The 25,424-nt window shown below is 38.6% G+C and overlaps 1 protein-coding gene across 1 annotated transcript in view; it reads left to right on the forward strand.

Annotated features, from left to right (window-relative positions):
• The first annotated feature begins 949 nt into the window (after positions 1-949).
• Positions 950-25,424, forward strand: part of SYT10 (synaptotagmin 10) — a 37,683-nt gene continuing 13,208 nt past the window's right edge. The window contains exons 1-3 of the mRNA XM_085229181.1: positions 950-1,245; positions 12,911-13,268; positions 18,252-18,816. Coding sequence (XP_085085307.1) covers positions 1,095-1,245; positions 12,911-13,268; positions 18,252-18,816 — 1,074 coding nt within the window. The 5' untranslated portion in view covers positions 950-1,094. The remainder of the gene's footprint in view (positions 1,246-12,910; positions 13,269-18,251; positions 18,817-25,424) is intronic.

The following is a 25,424-nucleotide window of genomic DNA, read 5'->3' on the forward strand; positions in this document are numbered from 1 at the left end:
TTTTCCTCTACGCCTAAACAGAATTGTTAAGTATTGAAAGATACACACGCCATCAAAGTAGAAGCATTTTTCTTCACAAATACAAAAATGTATCAGAACGTCAGGAAGTATATCAACAAATTGATAGCATGAAATGCTGTTCTGCTATGCAGCCAGTATCGGGAATAACCACCTGCATTCTGTCCTGCACTCATTTCTCATTACATGTTCAAGAACTCACAGTAAATAGAACTTTTTATCTATAAAGAAACTTATGATTATTAAAAATAATAATAATTTAATTTAGAAAAAAAAAAAAAAACACAAACTCTTTTTGAGGAAATAGACCAGACACTTGCCAGGTTGCTCTAACTTCTTTAGAAATTAGAGAAATAACCAAAGTAAACTATTTTCCAACTGCGTCGTGGAGACTTTTGTTGTCGTTAATAAAATGATCTGACGTTGCTCTGTAGACCGCACCGAAGATTGCACTCCTCGGGTCATCTACGAAACGATGTCCCGGGATAACCGACCAGACCGGTGCAGGATAAACCCTCCATCCTCCCGCCGCAATGAGCGCGCGAGGAGCCACGCGGAGCAGCGGGAGATCAGGGGAGCTCCGTCGGGGCTCAGGGGTCCCGCGGGGCTGTGCTGAGGGCTTCCAACCGCCTCAACCAGCGGTGCCTCCACACCGCACCGCGCCGCGCCAAACAGCGCCGCTCCGTCGCTCTCGGGACCGCGGGGCGGGGACGGAAAACTTTCCCCGAGGGACGCGCGGAGACCCCCCCGCCACCTGCTCCCCCCCCCTCGCCCTGCTGCCATTGGCCGAGCCGCCTACCGAAGCCCGCTAGGCACAAAAGGCGTTGCTAAGTGGATGCTTTTTTTTTTTCTCCCCTTTTTATTCCCCCCCCCCCCCTCTTTTTTTTCCCTCTCCCTCCCCCCCGCCTCCCCCCCCTCAACCTTCACTACTTCTTCGGATGTGAGCGCGGTTTCACTCGCGCCGCGCCCGCCGCTCCGCTCCCGTCCGCTTCGCACGGCTCCCCGCGGGAGACTGTACGGGTCCGGCGCGGAGCCGCCCCTCTCCAGCCATGACTTAGCGACCGGCCGGCGCGAAAATGAGTTTCTCCGCGGAGGACGGCGTGGGCAGCCTCTGCCACAAAGCGCTTCAAATCATCTCCGAGCTGTGCCTGGGCGGGCAGGTGGAGCGCGAGAAGTGCGCCGGCATCTTCCCACTGGAGACCGCCCGACAGGGCATCGGCGGCACAGGTACCGCTACTGGCTCCGGCCCCGCCGCTCCCGTCCTGCAGCCGCCGCGTGGGCGGCCGGAGAGCGTAACTTTTTCCTTTGCCTTCCCTGCGTGCCGAGGGGGCGGACGGCGATGGGGGGAGGGGGGCGGGGGTTGCAGGCACCCAGCCTGCTTTAAAATCCTCTCAACCTGGAGGCTTCGAGTCCGGAGCGCAGCGAGGAAAGCGCCGCCGGGCACCTCGCACCTGGGGTGGGCTCACCGCCGCGGGGACGGGGACGGGCGCGGGGAGCACAGAGAGGAATCGAAGTGGGTGAGATCCTCTCCGACGTGCGAGCATCGCGGTGAGCTGGAGCCACGCCGCCGCCACTCACCCGCTGCCCCTGGCGGCTCCGTTACCCCGAGGTTTTCCGTGCGGCGGGGCAGGGGCTGTGCTCGCCACTGCTATCACGGGTGGGACGCGGCACGCGTGGGGTAGCCGCCGAGCTCCGCGCCTCGTGCGCTGAGAGTCGGGAGAGCGCGGTGCGGGATGGCCGTATCCACCCGGTAAGGGCTTAAGGCTGAGGGAGAGCTCTGCCTGCCGGCAGGGTGCCGTAAGGTCGGGGCAGAACGCCGGTCCAGGACTCGTCTGGGAAATGTGGGGAGAGAGAGGAGAGAGTTCGGGTTAATTGAAATGTTCCGAAGCCGGAACAAAATGACAGGGTTGAAACCGGGCAAGACTTCAACTCCTAACGTTGTTTAGTCATTGATTTGGGGGCTGTCTGGGTCTTCTGGAAGCAGCTCCACTCCTTTTCTCCATACAGTATGCTCCAGAACCATTGTTGGCCATCGTGTGTATTTTGCGGTCAGGGCTTGTAAATAAGACCGAGTTCTTTATTTCTGTCAGAAGTGATCATAATCTATTGCATCAGTGCATAAATGGAGCAGGACAGCTTGCATTGTGGCCAACAAATACCAAGTGTACAGTGCAAATTGAATAAAATTGAACACCAAGTCATGAAAGGCAGCAGGTACTGAGCATGTGCCCCAGTCATGCTGTTGCTACCACTGCAGTTGTTGATATATATTTTTTTTCTTCTAGTGCCCACAGATTTTTTCTGCAAATTCCTCTCCTCCCTCCCCCCAGAAAATAAAAAAAAACACCTGTTGCTGCTGCTTTCCTTACGGAGGAGCAGTTCTTCTTTCAGACTCCAGTACCTGTGCATTCCTTCCAGGATTTTGTGCTTGTGTTTGCAGCTGGTGAGGGTTGCAGGGCTCTGGGGCCAACCCATCAGGGCAGTGGAGTGTAGGGGGTAGCGTGCTTCCTCCAGCACAGATCATGGGTTTGCTGTGCTTTGGAAATACAAACTACCATGTACAGTCCAGCCATACACTCTGTGAGTTGTCTTGGTGCAAATCATAGAATGTTGCCTGAAACAACATGATGAGTCTTTGAAAATTGGGCTCTGAAAAGATTAGCTTCTCTTTCTGATTTGTAGAGAATACTGCACAGGGAGTCAGTATTAGGTGTCATGCAGTAAGAAAGTATATATTTACATAGATAGGTGGGATACAAAAATGTCCCACAGTGTAAACCAAGACTTGCTGTTTAGAAAAATTAAATCTCCAATACAAAGTGCTTTCATATTGGACTGTAAACAGTGCTTTTGAAGAGTTGTCTACATTTTTGAACAATTGTCTATGTTTCTTCAAAGTCAGCAATCTACTTTATGTTTTACATTTGAAAACTCTAAGTAACAGAATTGTTAGATTGGAAACTAAGTGGTGATTGACAGATACTGGACTTGAACCACTGGGTCTCAAATCAACTGAATTCCTAAATCTCATTTTTTTCCTCCTTAAAAGGAAAATAGTAAAGGTATCAACTTTATTAGCATATGTGTTAAAGTAAACATTGCCTCATTAATTAATAAAAATGCTAGCAATCACATTTTAATACTTTATGACTCCAGAGGAAGTGCAGGCACACAGTTGTTGATAACTGACAGTATTTTTGTATGTAAACACTTGAGTAGACAAGATGTAAATGTTACTCACTCGAGTTTACTGAAAGTGAAAGGTTGTTTATACAGTGTTTAGGCTGAGAGAAATCTGGTCATGGAAAAGCCAGTCATCTCACAGAAAGGTTTATCTTCTCTTCAAATGCACGTAGAGTATCTTTCCAACACTGTGGGTGAAGTAAGTACTGTCCACAGTGCTGAACATCCCCATCTGCAGTTCGTTAAAGGTAGAAACCTAAAGTATTCTCTGTTCTGAGACTGAAGTCATAAATGTGTAGTCTTGAAACACTGGTGTCTGGAATGGTAGCAGTTGTTGTGAGAGCCTATATCCAGTAGACATATTCTCCTGTAGCTTAGTAAATTCTGCACATGTCTGGTGTCATGCAACACTAGCTGCATGGTAAAGAGGAGCGTGAGCTAATTTAGCCTTATTTTGCATTAGCGTCTCCAGCAACCTGATGTGGAAAGCTCTTTCGCAGTTATTTGTGGTCTGGAGCTCTGTGCAGTACATTGGACATTAGCTCCTGTAGCAAGCACTGAGGCATGCAGCGAAGAAACTACTGTAGTCAGAATAAGAAGATAGTTGAGCTGTTAGAAGGAGTTCTGGAGGCTGTGAGAGAGTGATTACAGAATAATGGTTTATTATACTATGTTATTATAGAATCACAACTAAAAATTCATTGAAAATTTGAAAAGCAAATAGTGTGGAAGGCAGCATAAAAAGAAATGCAAAAAGAAAATACAATAGTTGCCTATATAGGAATAGCATATTTTCCCTCCATGTTCATTCAGTTTTCTTCACCTAAAAATCGAGTTACCTGAAAGGGTCACAAATGTAGTATAAATGAGAATCACTGATGAGATTTCAGCAGAGAAAAGAAGGCTAAAAGATGAGGAGACCTATATTTGGAAATGAAAGAATAGTATAGAAACATTTCAGAAGGCAAAAAAAGTGGATGGTAAAAAGGAAATAAAACCTTTTCTACTTAATACAAAGATACAGTGATGTTCTGGAACTTAGAACATTAAAATTGGCGACTAGAGCTGCTGTGATCAGGTTATGTTGGTGGGTGTGATCTTTGCTTTCTGTTCAGCTGAATAAAACAGTTGACCTTCTCAGAGGAATCACAACCACAGCCCAGGCTCAAACAAAAATATGAGACAACATTGACTTTGTGACCCAACAAGTTTCACTGGCAAGTGGAGAGCTTGGGAACCGCTTTATTGTTGTTATTGTTTTGACAGTATAGATGACTAGAAGCATCATACAGCAAGGGTAACAGAATCAAACATGAACAAAGAAGAGGAAACCAGAGACACAGTCAGACCAAAGAAAATAAAGGAGAGTATTGCTTGGAAAGGCAGGATACAAAAAGAAACAACAAAGCAGGAAGGAAAGCCACTCTGGTTTAATGCTAACAACAACAACAACAACAACAACAATAATAATAATAATAATAATAATAATAATAATAAACCTCCAGGCATTTGACTCCCTGTGTTCTCAAAGGAATAAAGATTTGAACATTCTTTGCAAACAAACAGGACTACATCAAAGAAATGGCTGATTCTCCAGTATCTTTTCCTCTTAGTGGCAACAACAAAACGTTAGGACCCTCAGTTACTGCTCACCACTTGGGTCAAGAAAGGGTAATCATATTTCATGTAATGATAATTAATCTATGGAACTCATAGTAACGAATCTTATGGAGAGAAATCATTTCGTAAATTTCCCAGAGCTTTGAACAATTAGTGAAGATACAACATCTGCCGTTATATTTCCTACCCTGGTAATTACAAGGACTATTAATTATCTTGTCCCAAGGGGTGTACTCAAGAAAAAAAGATTAGGGAGCTATTTACATTTATGGTGCCTTTAAATAGTTAGATGACTGTGTGGGCATTCTTCAGAAGAGTGTAATGTTTTTTGGCAAAATGATGAATTAGAGGTGCAACTGATTTATTTTTACACCTTTACTTCTAACAGCTTTGGGCAAAAGTATTTTTCAAATAATGGGAAGAGTTTGGTGGAACACATGTGGGAACTAAATGTGCAGGATTGCACCCAACAAAATTTAATGCAAATTATTTTCTAGAAATGTCCAAAATTCATATGTGCAGCTTGGTTTTACCTGTATTTACACTAAGGTTGTATGAGCAATAAGGAACTCTAGTTGATTTTCTTGCCAGTTAAGCATCTCCTCGTTTTAAGGAACCAAGCACATCAAAATCCCAGTTGGGAGCATTTCTGAAGCTTAAGGCAGTTACAAGAACTGTACTAAGAGGAGGATAGGCACTCTGCTCCGGGGACATGTTTAAAACTCACTGCCATCCCACATCCTCTGCAGATGCTGGTCACTTACTGCACTTACTTACTGCTGTCTTTGCTTTGCTACGCCTGGTAGGCCTGCAAACTCAAGAATCTCATTATCAGTTCTCATGGGAAAACTGTGTTTTTAACAGAGCTGGGAAGTCAGTTGTTTCCCTGCCAGGAGGTCATATTTTAGCCAGCTAGAGGGTGGCTGGAGAGCTCTAGGGGGTGTTGTTTGCTCTTGCTCATTTGCTTGTCAGGCAATGAATGTGTTTTAAGTTGACCGTGCAGAGAGCATCAGGTCTGTTTGTAATTCACCTAAATATTCTAATCACAATTATTTTATTTTTATTATCATTATTATTATTTACTTTAACCTAACAAGCTTCTAACCCTATCCCTGAGTGAAAATTTGCTACAAAAGTATAGGAGTAAGGAAACACTGCACAAAACACAACATAGGTTGCAAGTATACTTGAAAGGAAAATATTTCTTCAGTTATTTGAAACAATAGAGCATTTTATTGCAGAGAAAAGTGATAAATGTTATACTTAAAAGACAGACCAAATTATTCGTGATGTTACTTGTCATCTGATCAGAGCAAAACTATTATCAGAGAGAAATATGATTTGGGGAAAAAAAGTAAAAAGTACAGGGTTACAGAAAACTGTATTTTCTGAAATGTTTATTAACAAGCTGTGAAGAAAAAAGAACAACAGAAAAGCAGGTAATTCAGCAATATAAAGGTATAACAGATGGGTAAACATGCCAGAGAAACCAGATTTCTTTACAGTCAATGGGAAGGCAGTCATAACAGTGCAGAAGCCTTCAACATGGAGGCAGCAGTGATGTACTGTAAAAGCATTTTATAAAAGAGTCTTCCTCTGTACATGTTTTGCAAAGAAATGAAAAATACAGAAATGGTTACAGCAGCTTGGGGACAAATCATTTGTAATGATCATAAAGAGACAAATGTTTAGCTGGGTCTTATCCTGTGTGTGACATGTTTGTTATATATACTGCTGGGTATGAATAAACATAACCATGACAATTCAAGAATGGTACTTGGGCTGCATGAACTTGGTTGTAGGTGAGGCACGCTCATGATTGCTGGCTGTCCAAATGGTCTGTGATGTACTTGCAGTTTTTTCTTGTCTCAAAGAGGATAGCAATGTATTATTGCAGATGTTTTTCAACCCCAGTGTTTCTGTGTTTAGAGACATACTTGCAAACGTCAGAGCAGCATGGGACAAAACCTAAAGCTGTGTTTTTGTTTAATAGAAGTTGAATGGGAAGTGTGGGCTATGCAGAAAAGGGAGTTTACCTCCTTCTGAAACAAGTGATCGCTAAGAGGTAAGAAAGCAGGTAGGCAGGCAAGCCTGAAAAGGATTTGGAAATGCAGGAAAACAGTTTACATTTGCTAGAGTAAATTAGAATGGAAAAGCCAGTGTTCAGTCCGCCGTCTTTTGCTTCCTACAGTGTAGGCAAAACACAATCACCCAGACAGGCAAAGTGGGAGTCATCTTTTCTCATTACATACAACATGTACCAATATTCATTTATACTCAACTACTTTGACAAATTCCTTCAGATTTCTGTAAAACTAAAGATGATGTGGACTAGGTGAAAGTTAACAAGCTTCTGGCAAATACCCTATGCCTAATATACATGGCATAATTGAAAGGCCCATATATGGGACCTGAAAAGGTGAAAGAGGATGTTTCATTAGTGGCTGGACAGATAGAGGTTATCAGATGCATTGATAATTGGTGTAACTTAGATAAAATGATTTTGACAAGAGATTACTAATTTTATGTGCAGTAAAGATGTAATAAATCACAGCGATACCTGACTTCACTGGATTCCCTTACCAGTAAGAAAAATGCTAACCTTGAGTTCTGCTAGCACTAAGAAGCAATATACCAGCAGGAGATGATGATGGCTGATGGCTGTTTTGTACAGTTTCAGACATCAGACTGAATTAACAATGTAGGAGAGAACACATTCACAATAGGGCTGGAGTCAAAAGATTTGAGGAAGATCTTCAGGGTATGTTTTGCTATGGGAAGAGACCATATGCAGACTTTCAAGGTGAAGGTTATTTTTGTAGTTTGAAAGGTAAGTCAGGTGCTGTGACCAAGTGAGGTAAAGAGAGAAAATACAAGAGACTATACCTGCTGCTGTCTGAGGCATACCAAAGTATTATATCCCCATCCTTGGGATTTTCCTGACAGAGAGGTATTTGTGGAAGATCTGCTGATGCCAAGTAAACATGAACACCAGCAACTTTTGATTCTTCAAATTCCCCCAAAAAAACTGAACAGCAGGAGTGTTCGGTTGGACCTGCTACTTCCTATGCATGGGGATAAAGGACATCTGTTGGACCTAAATGTTTTATAATTGATAAAGCTCCTGCATCCTTCAAATTCTAGAAAACCAGAGATGTATTAATTACTCTATAAGAGCTGATATTCCAGACCTCCCTTCAGAGTGGAAATAGCAGAGTTGCTTATGGATGATTAACAATAGGAAAAAAAAAAAAAAAAAAAACAGTTAAAGAAAAATAGTTATGAAAAAAGTTATTGGGTGTTGAACTTTAAATATTTAAGAGATTCAGTATCAACTGTACACCAAGAGAGGGGTCAAAAGAGAACTCTACTCCTTTTTTTACAAAAGTTCCTTTTCTTCTGTTGCTTTGCTGGCAAAAGTAGGTTCTCTTCAGCCTACTGCATGTACATAGCACAATTCATGCCTGCCAAGGACACTCACAGCACTCTTCTAACGGCAGAAATGAGCTGCTGGGCTCTGTAACATTCCTGAAGTAAGAGCCTGTGGTAGAACTTTATACTGCAGTCTTGCCTCTATCCTCTAGCTCCGACAGGAGCAATGTGCCAGTACACACCTCTGTATACCTTCTGCCATGTGGTGAGATGTGCAGGAGAGAACACATAATACGATTTCACACAATTGCAGCTGACTGGTCCCTCCTTGCCCTGCCTGCTGCTTACCCATATGGGCAGCTACATTAACACACTGAGTGATCTTCTCAGTATACATTCAGTAAGGGCTGAGGAGTACCCTTCTTTCCCAGGCTAAGCCTCAAGGGCCACATGCTTTCAGAGCACTAACTGTAATGGAAATGAATTTAATTTGCTTTGGACATGGAAGTCTGCCAGTATGCATGTTTGAGAATGGGTTCATGTGCAGAACTTTTCTGAGGCAAGTTAAAAGCAGTAAATTGTTGGAAACCACAGTACAGAAACTATGGTTCAAAATGTTGCCTAGCATCCAGAAAAAAGGTGGGAATGTTTCTACAGACTTGCCTAATATGAAACAGCGGCTGTCAAGAAGCCTCTTATGCTGGATGTCTCTCCAAAAATATTTATAAAAAATGCAGAAAGATGTTGAAGTAAATATAGCTCAAGCATTTCCCAAGTAGATAAGCCTTTCTGAAATGAGAAGGATTAAATTGACCAATAGTGGCCATCTTCATTGAGTTATTTTAAATAAGAAAGCATGAAGAAACAGGCCACTTTCTTTCAGTCATGAAATTCTATCAAAACTATGAAGATGACATTAAGGAGAAGTCAGTAAAGAAAAATCATCAGGAGTGAAATGTTAATTTCAGTGAAATGAATGGCAGATTTCCCACCAATCAGAAGGGGCACTGTGAGAAAGGGTTTTTCTTCGTGTTCTTAAGATTACTCATCATGTGAACAGGAATGGCAAAACCATTGTGCAGCATGCCCAGACAGGCATTCAAAAATATATCTATTCTGTGCAAATGTATGGCATTGAAGACAAGTTGCAATTATCAGTTTGGAAAAAGAGTTGTCAAATGCTTGCCTGAGGCTGAAAATGTTTTGGGTTTTTTTGTTGTTGTTGTTTCTTCACAGCAGAGAAGTGTGAGAATATTGTTTACAATGTTGACAGTTAACATTGTCTCAGACCAGTGAGTGTATCCCCTTCTGTCTCTAAAAACTTAAGGCTTTGAGCTTGTCACCATCTAAAGAATACTTACATTACTGAAGTGTAATCCCCGCCTAAAGACACATCCATCCTTTGGTAACCATTTTCCTCTCTATCCAGATTTCCTCAATGAGTATGGGAAGAAACTCCTGCTCTGCTGAACCATCTCTTAGTGTTTTTTATTCTTAAATTGCTATGAGAGGGTAATATACGAGACATATCCAGTGTAACATGTAAAGTGTCAAGTAAGCTCCATTTATCTGTTGTTCTACAAATGATTCTAATCTTCTCATAAGAGCAAACCTTGCATAATAATTGTTGAATAGAGTGACTTTCAGAAGTGAGAAAATCAAACAATATGATTTTTGCATTAATTGATATGGAATACTGATTGCTTTCTAGCAATTATGGAAGTAAATGTAATGAAATAAATACAACTTTTATTGTAATGAACTTTTTTTTTTTGGTCCAATTCCTTTTCAATTACTGTATTTCATTATTTTGTTTAAGTATTTGTTGCACTATCGAGTACAATATGTGAGGCTGTTGAGCAAACTACTAAAACAGCAGATATGGAGACTATAATTTGTATGATTCTTTCCAGAATTAGCTCTCAAACATTTTCACTATTCATAAAACTAAAGAAGTTTCATGCTATGTTTTAGGGCTATAGAACTTACTTTTTCTGTAAAGAATTGAGACAGGATTAGAGACCATTTGAAATAATTTAATGGAAATAAAGAAAGAAAACTTAGAGGAAGTTGAAGAACTGGAGTAGGTGTTGAAAAGAGACACCAAGTCATTAGAAGACTTGAAAAATGTCTTGCAGTGAAAAATTTAAAATAAGACTGGCTAGAAAAGCTTTGATAGAATCAGCTGATAGTGCCTTCCTCAAATTGAAACTGTTGGATATTTATACTTCTGGTTTTGAAATAATTTCATCTATTTCACCATTTTCTAAGTGAGTAATTGTAACTTTTCAGTTCTAGAAGCCTTCAACTGAAAATATAAGCTAATTATGCTAATAACACCCACACTGAGCTGGAAATATTGCAAATGACCCCAAATTGAATTTCTTTTTGACTTTCTTTTTTGTTGTTTTCTGAGATACCATCAACCTTTTGCAAGAGTTTTATGTTTTGTCAGACTTTGAGAATGGAAAAATATCGAAAATTCAGCTGGCTTACTTTATCAAAAAAGTTCTTTCAGTGAGGGCATACCTCTGTATTCATGTATAAAATTAACATATGACCATTCTCTGGCACTGAGGCCAACTGACATGTCACAGCCTCTGTCCATCATCTAATGAAATAGAAGGACATCCAAGTGCCTATGATGAATGATTGTTGGCCTTCCCTAATGACCTATGCTGAGAGACCTAAAATGATTAAAAACATTCCGAAGACTGTTATTGGTAACTGAGTTTCAAGCTCTGGCTTTGTTCCTACCACTTTTAGCTTTCTTGTGTTTTGCAAAGACACCTCTTATGAGGCATGTTATATCTTTCAGTCTCTCATACAAAGACGTGAAAGAATCAATGGCTGTAAATTAGTACTACAAAAATACAAATCAGAAATACAAATTTGCAACAAAGTGATTAATCACTGAACCAAGCTGTAAACTCCATCAAGATCCTTTAATGTCTTCTCTTGCCATCAAGATCAGACACTGCTGCAAAACATGGACAAGCCCATTAGAAATTATGAGACTCAGAAAGCATAGTCGGGTAAACAGTAGATCAAACCAAATAGCCCAATAACCCCTACTGAGGATTCATTCTCTAGAAAAACTGTGTGCAAAAGTATTGCTTGCTTCTTGTGTTACATTGCTATTAGGTATAATTATGCATCCATTCATTTTATGGGAGCATCTTAAATTGAAATTTGCCGTATGAATTTCTCATTAAGCTGACGTGAATATTCCAAGGGCTACATTTTGACATTTAACTGCAGGCAGAAAACGATGCCCGGGCCTGTCAAAAATGTTTATGGAGGCATACTTCTGTTCAAGGCAGGGAAGTAGTTAGTACTAAACTCTTCAAATGCAAAAGCACATCTCCTGCCAATTCTTCCATGAAGCTGGCCAGGACATACATGAAGTAAGGTTGAGTTGAAGCATGTCTTCAGACTGTAAACATCTATTTACATTGACTACTCTCATCCATTTTCATGTTGAATGGGCCTTAAGCCCATTATTTCTTACTGAAATTTGTATTTGGAGATTAAATATTAATAAAGAAAACCTTCTGAAATTATCTTCCAGAAACTTAATCTCCCAGGAGGACTCATGAGCTGCAAACTGTTTTGTGGAGCCAACACACATCTAGAGGACTTTTTTTTTTTTTTATCCTGTGATCTTTTAGAAAAAAGTATGCTCATACCCTGGTTGCACTTTTCCACCGGTTCAGTTTAATAGCCTGTAGCCTCTAGCTATGGATACAAAATATTAGCTGTTAAACTGTCAAACCTTGTTGTAACAAGCAGCAGCAGCCTTTGCTTGAGGGGCATTTAAGTAGGGCTTATTGGTTTTTTTAAGAAGCATACAGAAGCCTCTTTTCAAAAGGAAAGGGTTATTTTAGTTATATTTTAGAAGATTACATGATCCTGGAAAAACCAAAGTGAAACGTGTCACACAGAATAAAAGTCTTAATTAAGCTCCAATTGGCATTTCTGGTGATCCACCATCTCCTAAAATACAAGTCTGTTTGCAGAATTTAGTCAGTACGAAATCTGTTCTTTTTACTTTGGCAGCATTATTGGATATGTTAATCCACCATGGCAGAGAAAGTCAAATGCAGGGCAGCAAGGGTAGCTAAGTGTATGGTATGGTCTTTGTACAACCAAGGGCATTGAATAGTGTAGTAAGAAGGCAACTTCATGTCGTGATCTAACAGTGTTTGAGATTTAACCCCTACGACTTATTGTTCATGGCAGACTGTAACTTGTTCCTGTTTGTCCTGTTTTAACATGCTTATGCACACAAAGTCAAAAGTTTGATAAGTCTTAAGGAATTTCTCTATCTGCCTGGGTGTTTGTAACTGACCTATCTTCATAGATGCTTACAGAAAATGTTGATTGCTGTTTAATTTTTTTCAGCAAGATGTATTCCCAAGCAAACACCAAGAAACACCAAGTCCCTTACTTCCTAAGAAGTTTGACTGTCTGTGTGTTGCCGGTGGTTTCAGGACTGGCCCTCAGCCTTTGAAACAATGAATGGGGAATTTGGAAAAGAGGTAGTGGAGGATGGTAGCATTTTAAAGACATAGGCTTAGATATCGAAATAGCTTTGAATGAGGCTTCAACTCATCATGGGATAATGATTGCAATGCTTCTATCTTCTCACCTGTTTCATATTCTTTTCTCTCCATGTTTGTCTGTCATGATGATCTCTGTTTCTAATTCCTTGCAGACATCTCAGTCAGTTTGTTAGCAGTAGTCGTCAGCTTCTGCGGGCTCGCCTTGCTGGTAGTCTCACTTTTTGTCTTTTGGAAGTTGTGCTGGCCCTGCTGGAGAAGCAAACCTCTCACTTCCAATGCCAGTAATGTCCCGCAGAGCACCTCCAGTGCTCCTACAGAGGTTTTGGAGACCAGTGAGAAAAAGGAAGTTAAAGAAAATGGGAAACCTACAACAAAGGTACTTGAAGCTGCATTGAAAATTAGCCACACTTCACCCGATATACCAGCAGAGGTCCAGAACGCACTGAAAGAACATCTGATCAGACATGCACGCATGCAGAGACAGATCACAGAGCCCACGTCATCATCAAGGTAAGGGATACTTGCATCTTTTCCTGGGAAAAGGTACAGCCATAGCATTCTGCTGAAAATTTCCAAGATCCTAGGGTATTTGTAAGTTCTTAGCAGTTATGGGCAAAACAGCAGCCGTGTGAAGATAAAGCCTCTGTATTGTTAACAGAATATCCCAAAAAAGATGGCAGACCTTCAGCTACCTCACTGTTTTATGAAGATCAAATCTATCTTCTACTGCTTTGTAAATACATGTCTTTACATATATGTATTTACAACATTTCCATTTTTGGTTTTGTGTATAGGAAAATCCATCCTAGTGTGATTTTTCAAAGTACTGCAAGTCTGTCTTTTCACAGATGTATTTTTGTAGTCCTAGCAGTTGCTTTTACAGATGAAAGTTTTCCTCTTCATTAAATAAAAGACAGATTTATTGTTGATGGCATTTCTTCATGACATGTTTGCCACTTATAAAGGAATTAAAATCCCAGTCTAAGAATGTAGCCCTTAAAGATTGATTTCAAAGCAATACAGATTCTGTATAGATTTTGGAATATATGTCAAGCATGTATTATTGCAGCAATGATTTCTTTTGTATTAAATTGAAGGAAAGAATCTTTGATTTTGTCGCAGATACTGAGTTATTTTGAAAAGTTCTGAAGAAGAGATGTGCAGTGATCTGTAGCATCTAACATGATTTTCTTCAAATACTCTCAGCAAGTTTAATGCATGGGAAGCAGGCAGCAAGCTAAAAAGAACACTTCCTATATAAAAATAAATAATAATAGTTTTTTTTAAATGAATGTTTTCTTAACACAAAATAGGAAAATGGAGGTTAAAAGAGTCACTTGAAGTATTGTGTAACACTGTAAGAGTAGAAATCCTGTATAGGAAGTGGCTTTAACTCAGTGGGCCTTTTGCTAAATGGACACATGATACCGAGTGAAACAAATCAACAAGCAAAAGCCAAACAATAATAATAAAAAAACATCCACTCCATTTTCATTGACACACAAGATTGTAGGAGACATGTACTTTACATTTAGTGGGCACATATTTTGCTGGCTTTCTGAGAGTCCCTAAGACCAGCACTTTGCCAGCTCAGTGCATTCATAGAACTGGCGAGTGTAGAAGTGCTTTTTTTCCCACTTTTCCAAAAACAGGGAACAGCCAATGGGCAACCAAAAAGTAGAGCACTCCAGCCAAGGGTGGTCTAGCTGACTCCAGCAGCTGAACCATCTCCTGAATGATAAGATGTATAGCTGCCTTTAAGCCACGTTGCCCTGTCTGTGCCTGATTGCAGCTACTATATCCACCTGCTGAAATGGGGAGCATGGTATCCAAACTGCTCTGAGGAGCTTTTCCAGAATACTGGGAAGGCTGCTTTTACATTGTAGCTGCTATAAGAGGGACAGGCAGAGGGACAAAAAATGATACTGCTTTGCATGACAAGGATCTTATGCAACTGCTATCTGCAACTGCTGTGCTGCTATCTATCTAATTGGATATTAATTGGAACAGTTTTATGCATTATGTGCCAACAAGTAAATCTGTAGGTGATCAGACTGTCTGACTTCCTGAACAGACAGAAGAAATAACTAGCTGGCAGATAGGCTTGAAAACTCTCTATGGCAGCACAGGGGAAGAAAGAAGTTCCAAGGAGTAATCCAGAGCTACTTCAAGCTGTCAAAATATTTCCACAGACCTCCAGAGTGATTTGGACTGGGATATGAATGCATAAAATAAAATTGAAATCCAGCACACTTTTACAAAATTAAAATCTGTCATCTCTCCTGCTCTTTCAGTATGTACTCTAGGGAAGCTTTTTCTTTCTATCTTGTCTACATTATAAGTTTTAAATCTTTCCTGGAGAGACAGTTCATTTCCCCTCAGAAGCCCTGCTTGTCTCACCTTAAGTAACTAATAGTAAGGTGTTTGTGCCAGTAAACTGCAATAGAATTCCTGCATCAGTGGTGTTCATTTAGATGCATTTTTGCTCAGTGTTAGAGAGCGCCATTTCTCCCTGTACTTTGTGAAGGTACGCTGCAGTGTAGTTTATTGATTCTCTAATATTTGTTCCTTCAAATGTTCATTTGTATTTTCAAAGAGCTTTGAGCTCTTTAGCATTAGGTAGGAGAGGAGCTTGTCATTCAGCTCTAGAAGAGTAAGTCAGCTCCCATGAGGCACAAAGGCAAAAGTGAGGTGTGTGGGAATGTTAAGATTAGAGAAAAGCAAACAGGTCAACTGAATTTGGTGATAGCAAGGAGGAAATAGTAGCCTCAATCCTGGCAAAATGCAATTTAAATGCTGGTGTCCATTCCTGGATATGGTCTAAAGCATCACCCTAGTATCATCTCTTGAAGATAGATCAGATCCACATGTTGTAAATCTCAAGTCATATCATAAATCACCATCCTATCCTTCACTTTTATCTTATCATATTTTTATCATATACTACTCTTGGTGTGTTAGAACTCAGCTTCATACTATCATTATTCCAATGCAAACTTGTTTTATACTATAGATTTATGTCCAGACTTTGTCACTCAAAATGTATTTGTTCTAAGTTATGGAAAGTGTGTCTATAGGAGTGCTATGTGAAAGCCAGTAATGGTGGATGTAGCTGAATTTACACGTCAATAGCTTCCCTACACCTTTTTATCCTGGTTGCTTGACATCCTTGTACTTCATTTTATGTCATTAATTCCTTTGTTATTGCAGAACAAAGGATGATAAATATGTTGCCATGACAACAATGAAGCATCTTAATAATTAACAGACAAATTAGCTGTCTTGGTGAAATGCTGTGACTCAGAGCAGATACAAGGCACTATGTAATTAGGGCATTGGCTTACTGGAGCAAAAGTTCTGTTGGTTCCCATGGGGCACAGCCATACAGCTGCACAGTTCTACTTAGTGACGCCATGCAACAATGACTGTCTTCACCAGAGAATCTTATGTACATAGCGTTTGACAGTTTGAAAGGAGGTTGGTACCTCAGAAATCATAGAGTCATGTTTTTATATGCTACTTTTGCAAGGATTAACTCAGGTCTTCGTAAATGCAAGAGATTACAGGAAAAGAGAGTTTGTCATGTATCAAATTTCATTTAAACTTGAAATGACATGCAGGCAATTTTCATTATTTTACCTGCATAAGCAGAGTCAGAGATACCAGAGAGCTAGCACCTAATCAACTGCATGCTGAAAATTTACTGCCACTACGTTATGGGTGGAGAGTTCCTTTCCTGTGTTCGGCACATCCATGAGACCAGAATTCCCAGTGGATGAAGGCTCAGTGGCATTTATGGAACTCCTTGAAGAACATAGTTGTGCTTTTACGACTAGTTAGAGCCTTCCCATTGCTCCCTCCATTCCATCATAGATATCATATACTATGAATTTGAAGAGTTTAACCTTTTAAGAGAAGAGGAAGTCTTTGAACTTGTCTGCTTGTAACAGATAAATAAATATGTGTGTGTATGGAAAAGTTGCAATTATGAGAGAGGTGTATTACTGTTCATCTAAATTTGAAATCAAAACACCTGTGTTTTCTGGAGTTACTTCAAACCTGAAGTTCTCTCTCCCCTATTCTTTTGTCACAATTTTGCTGCACACTACACCTAGCAGTACTGAAGCAACCAAAATGGGAAACATTCTTGTCTATTATTTAATGGCTGCAGATTACCCTCTTGTATCTCTGCTCAGCTAAATTGCAGTAGTTTTGTGCTGGGTGCCTTCTGCAACCACTTCACTTAAGCAAAAATACAAATAATATCTATGAAATGAGTCCTAGTTGCTTCCAAATAGACAATTTGCATTTCTGATTTAAAGAAAGAAACACACAGCTGTGACACCTCTTGTTTTCAGAACACAACACCACAGGGAAACCAAGCAATAAGGCAAGGCTGCATTTGGCATTAATAAGCAATTGATTGCAAAAAGCAGAGGAAATTCTGACAATTAAATTGTTTTTTAATGGCAACTGAGTATGCTCACAGGAGGAGGTAGTGAGCTTTTCCAGTGCAGATTGTAAGGGTAGTGAAGTACCAAGGAAAAGTGAAAATGTCCAAAAAATAAACTGAACAGTGTAATCATAATGGCATCTGCTGACGATTATGTCTATGAAGCTTTTTGACCAATGTTTTTATACTATTTTAAAGCTATATGACATACCAGATATTTGATTTCACTCTTTGTAGGAAAGGCAGAAAGTTCAATTAGTGTTCATCAGTCAAGATAATCTCATAAATAAGTACAGGTATACTACATAGTACTCAGAATTGCGAGAATTTAAACATAACAGTTTTTGGTAGGAGTACATGAATCAGTTTGCTAATATGCTACACAGAGGATTGTGAGAACAGTAGGAAAAAAAATATGCCACAGTAAAATGTTGCCTAAAACTGAAATGTGTTGCAGCCAGACCAATATTACGGGATAAAGTGACCTGTACCTCAGTGCACCAGATACCCAATAGGTACATGTAAAGTGTTTCAGGGTGGTAAATGCTATGCTGAAAACATCTATGCCTTTCCATGACTTTCTTGAGGCTTTCACAGTGGTCATTGTTAAGCATGGTAAACATTTAATTGGAAAGCAGACAAGGAGTGCTTTCAAACAACAGGAAGTCTGTTGTCTGTAAGTGATGCTTTTTTCTGCATTACTATGTTTTGTTCATGTCCTAGCAGAGTAGGATCAAATAATGCTGGAATTCTATGAAAGAACCTGAGCTCATTTTCAGCTGCATAGCTTGAAAACAAGGTAAGAAATATATATAATGCCAGGACACTGAGCATCTCTCAGACCAAGTTCATTCTGAATAATCATTTCCTCTTAAAGTTGTTTTAGTACTTATAAAACATTTGGAGCTTGTTTTTTTGGTTGCTTTAAAGAGCAGAGCCTTACTAATTTTGTCTTCTTGTATTTTGTATTTTCTACTTAGTAATAGCCAGGTCTTTTCCTGGAGATAACCATGGCTCATTTTGTGTGTGTATGTGTGCAGGCACAATTCTTTCAGGAGGCACTTGCCAAGGCAGATGCAAGTGTCCAGTGTTGATTTTAACATGGGGACAGATCCAATTTTACAAAGGGGAGAGACGACAACCAGCATTGGGAGAATAAAACCAGAACTCTACAAACAGAAGTCTGTGGATTCTGACGGGCAAGAAGAAGATGTGAAAACATGTGGAAAACTTAATTTCACTCTCCGGTATGATTACGAGAATGAACTTTTGGCTGTCACAATTGTCAAAGCCTTAGATCTGCCTGCTAAAGACTTCACAGGAACATCTGACCCCTACGTTAAGATTTATCTGCTTCCAGATAGGAAAAAGAAGTTTCAGACACGAGTTCACAGAAAGACATTAAATCCTGTCTTTGATGAAACCTTTCAGTTTCCTGTAGCCTATGATCAACTCAGCAACAGAAAATTGCATTTCAGTGTTTATGATTTTGACAGATTTTCTAGACATGACATGATTGGGGAAGTAATTCTTGATAACCTTTTTGAAGTCTCAGATCTCTCCAGGGAAGCCAATGTATGGAAAGACATCCACTGTGCAACCACCGTAAGTAATGTGTTCCAAACCTATTAATGTGATATTTTCATTTCCGTTTTGCAGTTCATAGCAGAGCATCCTGCTTATCAGCAGATGCTAGAAGGAATAAATAAATATATGAATAACTAAAATCTTGTCAATATTTCCCTTTAAGCATAGAGAAAAAGATGCTTAGGAAGCTATAAAATTTAATTATTGAAATAATTTTCTGGGAATATATCGTCATTCTTATAGCTCACTGTGCAAATATAAATTAGGTTTATTAGTTAAATAATATGTCACAAAAAAATCACCATTCAAGAATAACTATTAATATTTTTTTGGTAGGAAAATACCTTGTCCTTCTAAGTGACCAACTATTAAGAAACAGAGCCCATTCTCCTCTTGTTAGCAGATTTTCAATAGCTGTGAAACTTGTGAGAGAAAAGAGAGGCTAAAAATGCTTGAAATTCTTTGCTTGCTGCCCTTTGCTTAGGGTCCCCCAGTAGATGTGTCTCTGTTGCTGTTGGTTACTAGCAAAACTCGAGAGACACAAGCAAGGAGAGTTAGGAAATATAAATTATTTGTTGTTTATTGTTGCAAGAGAAGAAGGCCTGCACAATTTACACATAGAATGGATGAGAAACTATCATCAGAAAACTCACCAGTCCCCAACCATTATCATTATTAACTTAAAAATCTTCCCTGGTTAGAATTTGAGAAGAAACGGCAAAACACTGTTTTTAGATGGTTTGGTTGTTTTGGTGAACTGGTTGGTATTTTCAACTAAATTGCTATTTTTATAGAAGTTTTCACCTCCACTGCTCTGTGGAGATAACCAAAATAGTCTGTCATCCCCATTTTTAAGATATATTAGACATTGCATCAGAGGCAGAATCTTCACACCATTTCTTCAGTAGAGCCAGAGACTTCCCATATCTCTTCTCCAAATATTCTCATGCTGTGCATACCTGCTGGATGGTGGAATCCAGGTGTGCATGACTAAGAGGACAAGGACTTGGATTTGCTCACTAGTTTGAACACGAGTGACATATTTCCTGAGAAAGGAGAAGACCAGACAGCAGAACATAATGAGGACAGTTTTCAGTTGTGAATTCAAGAAAATAATTATTTATTTCAGCTGTGGGTTTACCAAATTGCTGTGAACAGTCTCTGGCACACCTCCAGAAAACCACATCTCTGTATGCTTTTTTGATCAAACTCAGATTTCAGCTTAAGAACGATGTTCTCGATCTTTAAGTTAAATTTGTGTTTAAGGCCTTGAGATAATGTAGTACTAATATTTTTATATTTGTATATATATATATTTATATACATATATATTTCTTCAAGTGTTGGTATTATCTTTAACACCTTAGTAATAATTTATATGCTCACTGTTTTTTTGCAAGTGTGCAAGACAAGTGTGTCTTTAGCTTATAACTAGATTTCAGATTTAATTTAGAATCCCTGGACTGTTCCATCATTTTAGGCAGATTGAAATGGCATAGCAGATGATGCTGTTGAGAGAGATATACTATAGAGAGACTAATATACATCTGGATGAAAAAATTTGCTAATCTTGGCACTGAATTCTAATCAAAGTTTCTTCTTCACTAAGAGTTAGTACATGCAGATGCAGTACTTAGTTTGTTCTGCTCATTTTACTCTGTATGAAGTTTAAGAGAAACCATCTAGCATTTGGATTTCAGCCTTTCTGTCACTGTAGCTGGTAGTACTCCATGTGCATAAATTTTCCTTTCATCATTAACAGTAAAGACATACACACAAAATATTTTCAAGCATTCAGTGACTATACGCACTTTCACAAGCTTCACCTAATTCTCAGCAAATTATGTAATAAACTGGTGTAATTGTTTTTTGTTGTTTTTTTTTTTTATCTTGTCAAAACAGAGCCTTCCAATAAGGTGTCCTGTTACTATATGTGCAGTGTGTTGCCTTGTGTTTTACTTCTGCTGTTTCATGTAGATTAAAATTTTGTTAGTAATAAAGGTTACTAATTCTGACATTTCAGAAACTGTAAGATGAGGGATCCAATCCTGCACAGCAAGAAACAGCACGTAAGATATTAGTCAGTGGGGAATTACAGTGCTGCATATCAGATCTGAAGTTTCCCAGAGTCACTAACTAGCTATTAAATAACTAACACTTGCCAGAGTCAATGGAACTTGGATCAAGCCTTGAAAAACGTTATCTGGATGGTTTTGCAATTAGTAAAAAATAACTATATCCAAGGCAGGCGTACTTCTATTTTCATAAAAAAAACTTATAATTTAAAAGAAAAAAAAAAACTGGGGTTCTCAACAGGAAGGCACTTTCACTGTAAGGAGGAATCAAGATACCCACATGCAAATATATTTCTCTCATGTTTCTTCTTTCTTCATCTTTGCTCTCTTTTGTTGTATGTTGTATGAAGTTTCCAGATTTACTGTTCAGACATGCTTTCTGCACAAGTGGTTTGCTCATACGTTTGCTAAATGTTAAGTAGTAGAAAATGTAGAAGTGATGGATCAGAAAATTGGTCCAAAACTTAAAAAAGTACAGCAGAAGTGGTTTCTCTTCAGCTTTTAGTCTTCTGCATCTCTTTCATATCCAGGATTTTCTCTTCAGAAGATATAATGAAGTTAAAAACATTCTTATTGTCTACTTGGAAAAAATGTATTTTTATGACCCAGTCTAGGCGTTGAAGATCCACTAGACAGAATTACCAAAGAAATGAACTACAAAATTTTACTGTGAAGGAAGTTGCTGCAGCAGATCAGGAGATTCTCCACTGTGTAAAGACTGTCAGGCAGACATCTTTAGAGGCTTTGCTTGCACATCCATAAGGAGTTTTTATTTGGTAGAGGAAACACACAACCTGGGGAAGGTGAGTCTGAGTGGATGCATTGAATCCTTTTGGCCGTAAAACCAATGACTGTGTGGTAAACCACAATTTGAATCATTTTTTTCCCCCTCACAATAGTCATTGGAAATGACTTAATGAAGTGCAGGATTGGTACCTCACATACTCAGTTCTATAGTTTTCAACCGTTGATATTTATTCATCTTTTGTATTTGTATTTTGTATTTTGTTCCTTTAATTTTTCATTCATATCATTGTTTCTCTGTTATGTGTTCTGTTGGAAACCTGCAGCTATTGTATAATATGTAGCATGTACCTGTTGTAAGAGCTAAAGCAGTTTCATTTTTTAATGTTAAATGACCAAGATAAATTTGGTGTAAAATTGGCTTTGGAAAAGAAGTATCCTAGATATCTGATGATATTAATACCTCCCAGTTTTGCTTCAACAAGGGTGGTTGAATTCTCAATAAATAATCCATTATTTACTTTGTTTGTTTGATTGATTGAATTAAAAGACAAACCAGAGGCAGCTTTGGACCACCTGCAAAGGTTGTGCAGTATACTGGTATACTGTAATTCTTAGTACACTGTAGGAAACTATTTCATAGCATCCAAGGCAAACAATATCACATGAACTGTTTAGCCAACATATCTATCTTCTTTTTTTGTAAAGTGCTTGCAAGCTTTGCATATATTTCTGAAGTTTGTTATTACCAATATATATATACTGTATGTTTTTGGTCTTTTTTTAAATCAACAAAAAGAAGAAAACCCATTTTTTTGAATTGCTAGGAAGAATTTAAGTGCCAGTACTTAGTATCATAAAATCATTTAGGCAAAAAGGACATTCTTGAAATGATCTAATATTTTCTGGATGTGAAAGTTCATCAACTTCTGGTTCTTATTTGAAAATTGATGGACTGCTTTGGAAACATTTGCCTCTAATGTCAAAATATTGGTGGAAAGTAAATCAAACACAATTGAAGCCCATTCACCATGAGCTATTGCAGCTTTACTTAGTTTTCTGTGTAGTTTACAATTTTATAAGTGGATAAAAGTAGCACACTGGACTGAGTAATGCAATATTGGTACTGAGCTAATAACAATTTCTCTTATGTAGTCAAACCTTGAGGCCACATTATTTGGATTATCTTATTTACTGACATTCAAAGAGCAGAACTATTGGAAGCTGTTTTATTACTGGCAATGTAGGGGACTACGCCCTGCAATTAGCAATCCTCATCAGAATTGTTTTACCTCACCATTTCAGGAAATGTCCATAAAAGCTGTGAAATAACGTTAAACACATGTGAAAGAGTAAAGTCTTGTAAGCACAGAAACATTTATTACTTCTGTAAAGGTAACAGTGCCTTTACAGCCAAGAATAGCTGGCACTTGTCATTTCTGATCAATCCTGATAATACAAAAGATCCATATAATTACCTGCTGCTCGGTGAATGAGAGTATACTCTGGTCAGTCTTTATAGGAAAAGTGCTTAGGTTTCTTATTTAGATTTGGACTGGTTTCAGCCCGGTTCATAGCCAGAAAAGACAATTCTTACTAGCCCCTGAAAGCAGCTTCAATTGTTGAATATTTCTTTTCATTTGAAACAACAGATCATTTGAATATTCTGCCTTGCTAAAAGCTAACTGCTACTTTTGATCTACCTTAAATGTAAGAGATATTAGATGAATGAAGTGGGCGGTTTACCCTGAGGAAATTAATATTTCTGCATCCAGGTGGTAGCTGGGCCTTAAGTGACCTCTGAATTTCTTGCTACTGATTTTCTCTTTGCAATCAATGCATTGCTCTTTCAGATGAATATATCTGAAATTACTTAGTTACTGTTCCATTCACCTGCCAGTAGACGCCACATTTAGATCACATAAGTATCTCTGTTAGTAGGTGTTCTGAGGCATGAATGAGCTTCTTTGCTGGCAAGAAGGATGAAACTACCCCCCACGTGCACAAGGCAGATAGTTAAGTACAGAAGGGTTGACAAAACCAGCACCCAGGAGGCTTCCTGGTCTCCTGCTGGAAGCATTCAACCTGCAGGACCCTAACTACTATCTCTCCTTCTGTGATCAGAATCACAATCAGAAGCTACTCTTACCCTCAGCAATCAGGACATTGGGCTAAAACAAACATTAGGCCTCCTGAAGAGGAAGACACAGTCATTATGGAGCAACAGACCCCAGTGTCTCTACACCGTCTTGTACAGAGGCAAGAACAAACACAAATTTCATTGATTCATTTCCCAGGAGACCCACTCAATGAATAAGTGGTGCTGGGAAGAAGAAAAAGAGTTGAATTTTGTATGCAAAGAATAACAGGAGAGGGAAGTAAATATTAGCCGTGAGAACAAGGTTTCCAAAGTGAAATCCCATTGAGAGATGATAGAATTAGCTGTCCTATTCAGATGTCATGCAATTTTGGCAATGTCTGTGCTGGCATAAATAACATCAAATTCAAAATGCATAGATGAGAAAACAGTATTCAAAAAGTCCAAAGGTCTAATTCTGCCACTGCTTTATTATTATTATTGTTACTATTATTATAATTACTATTGATATTATTTTTGCATACTGTACAGAAAGATTTTTAAATTTTTAATATGAACAGCTAAGAATTCAGAAATGTATATATCTGAATAATTTCTATGACAACTAAAAAATGATTACTACTTAGTACAGGCACTCACTCAACATACTGCAGGAAAATGGAAAGAAAAAATGTGTAAATCATTTCTTTAGGAATTAAGTGTAAAATAAATTAACACCACTCTAAGAATTTTCTCTTGTAATCAACTCTTGTAATCATTAAAACACCATTTAAATTGGAACTATTGGGAAAGTAGTCCTCAATAGTAACATAGAGATTAAAAATTAAAATTATTAATTATTGTAGATTATGACCATGAAATTAACATGGATGGTTTATAGGGAATTCAATTTCTAGAGCAGTAGTTATTATGCAAATTGCTGTTATTTTAACAACAGAAATAAAAGACACACTAATACCAATACAAGTATATGCAATTTTGAGTTCCAGTAACATTTACATTGTTCTTTGTCATAGTCTGTACTGAGTTGCTGTTAGGATTTTATTTGAATTGCAAAACTTGAAAAAGAAAGGGAAAGGCAAGGAACAAGCACCACCTAAACAAATGGCAAGAATACATTTATGACCAATTATTATTATTACAAAATTATTGTAAAAAAGACACTTTATTTCACATTCAGCAGGACGCTATGAAGATTCTCTCACTGGCAACATAATTGGTAAATAATTTTTCTCATTCAGTTTAGGATATGGATGATAATATGTGAAAAGAAACAACCCTGAACATGATATCATCTCTTACTAACTTTCTCACTGGATTTGTAGGTATTCTTAGCTAAATGTTATCTTTGATTAAATTTAATGTCAAGACTGGACAAATTAATCAGAATGATTAATCATGGTTGGACTTAATGATCTTTAAGGTCTTTTCCAACCTGAGCAATTCTATGATTCTATGAGAAATAGCAGAATTTTGTCCAGCAACAACTGAAAACTTGATTGGGCTGATTTGTGCTCCTCTGCAAAGGTTTCAAACTTCTCCTTACAATGCTCTACTCTGTCTATGACATAACTGGGGAACATTTCTGTAGAAATGCTTGCACAGAGCTAAATGTGAAGGTGTGAGTACTGCTCTCTGGTGGGTCTGATGACAAAGTAATAGAATAAGGATGATTTTTTGTCCAACTTTGCCAACCTCTGGGCTGATAT

The sequence above is a fragment of the Meleagris gallopavo genome, chromosome 1 (assembly GCF_905368555.1).
Source record: "Meleagris gallopavo chromosome 1, MGAL_WU_HG_1.1, whole genome shotgun sequence".
Classification (NCBI taxonomy): domain Eukaryota; kingdom Metazoa; phylum Chordata; class Aves; order Galliformes; family Phasianidae; genus Meleagris; species Meleagris gallopavo.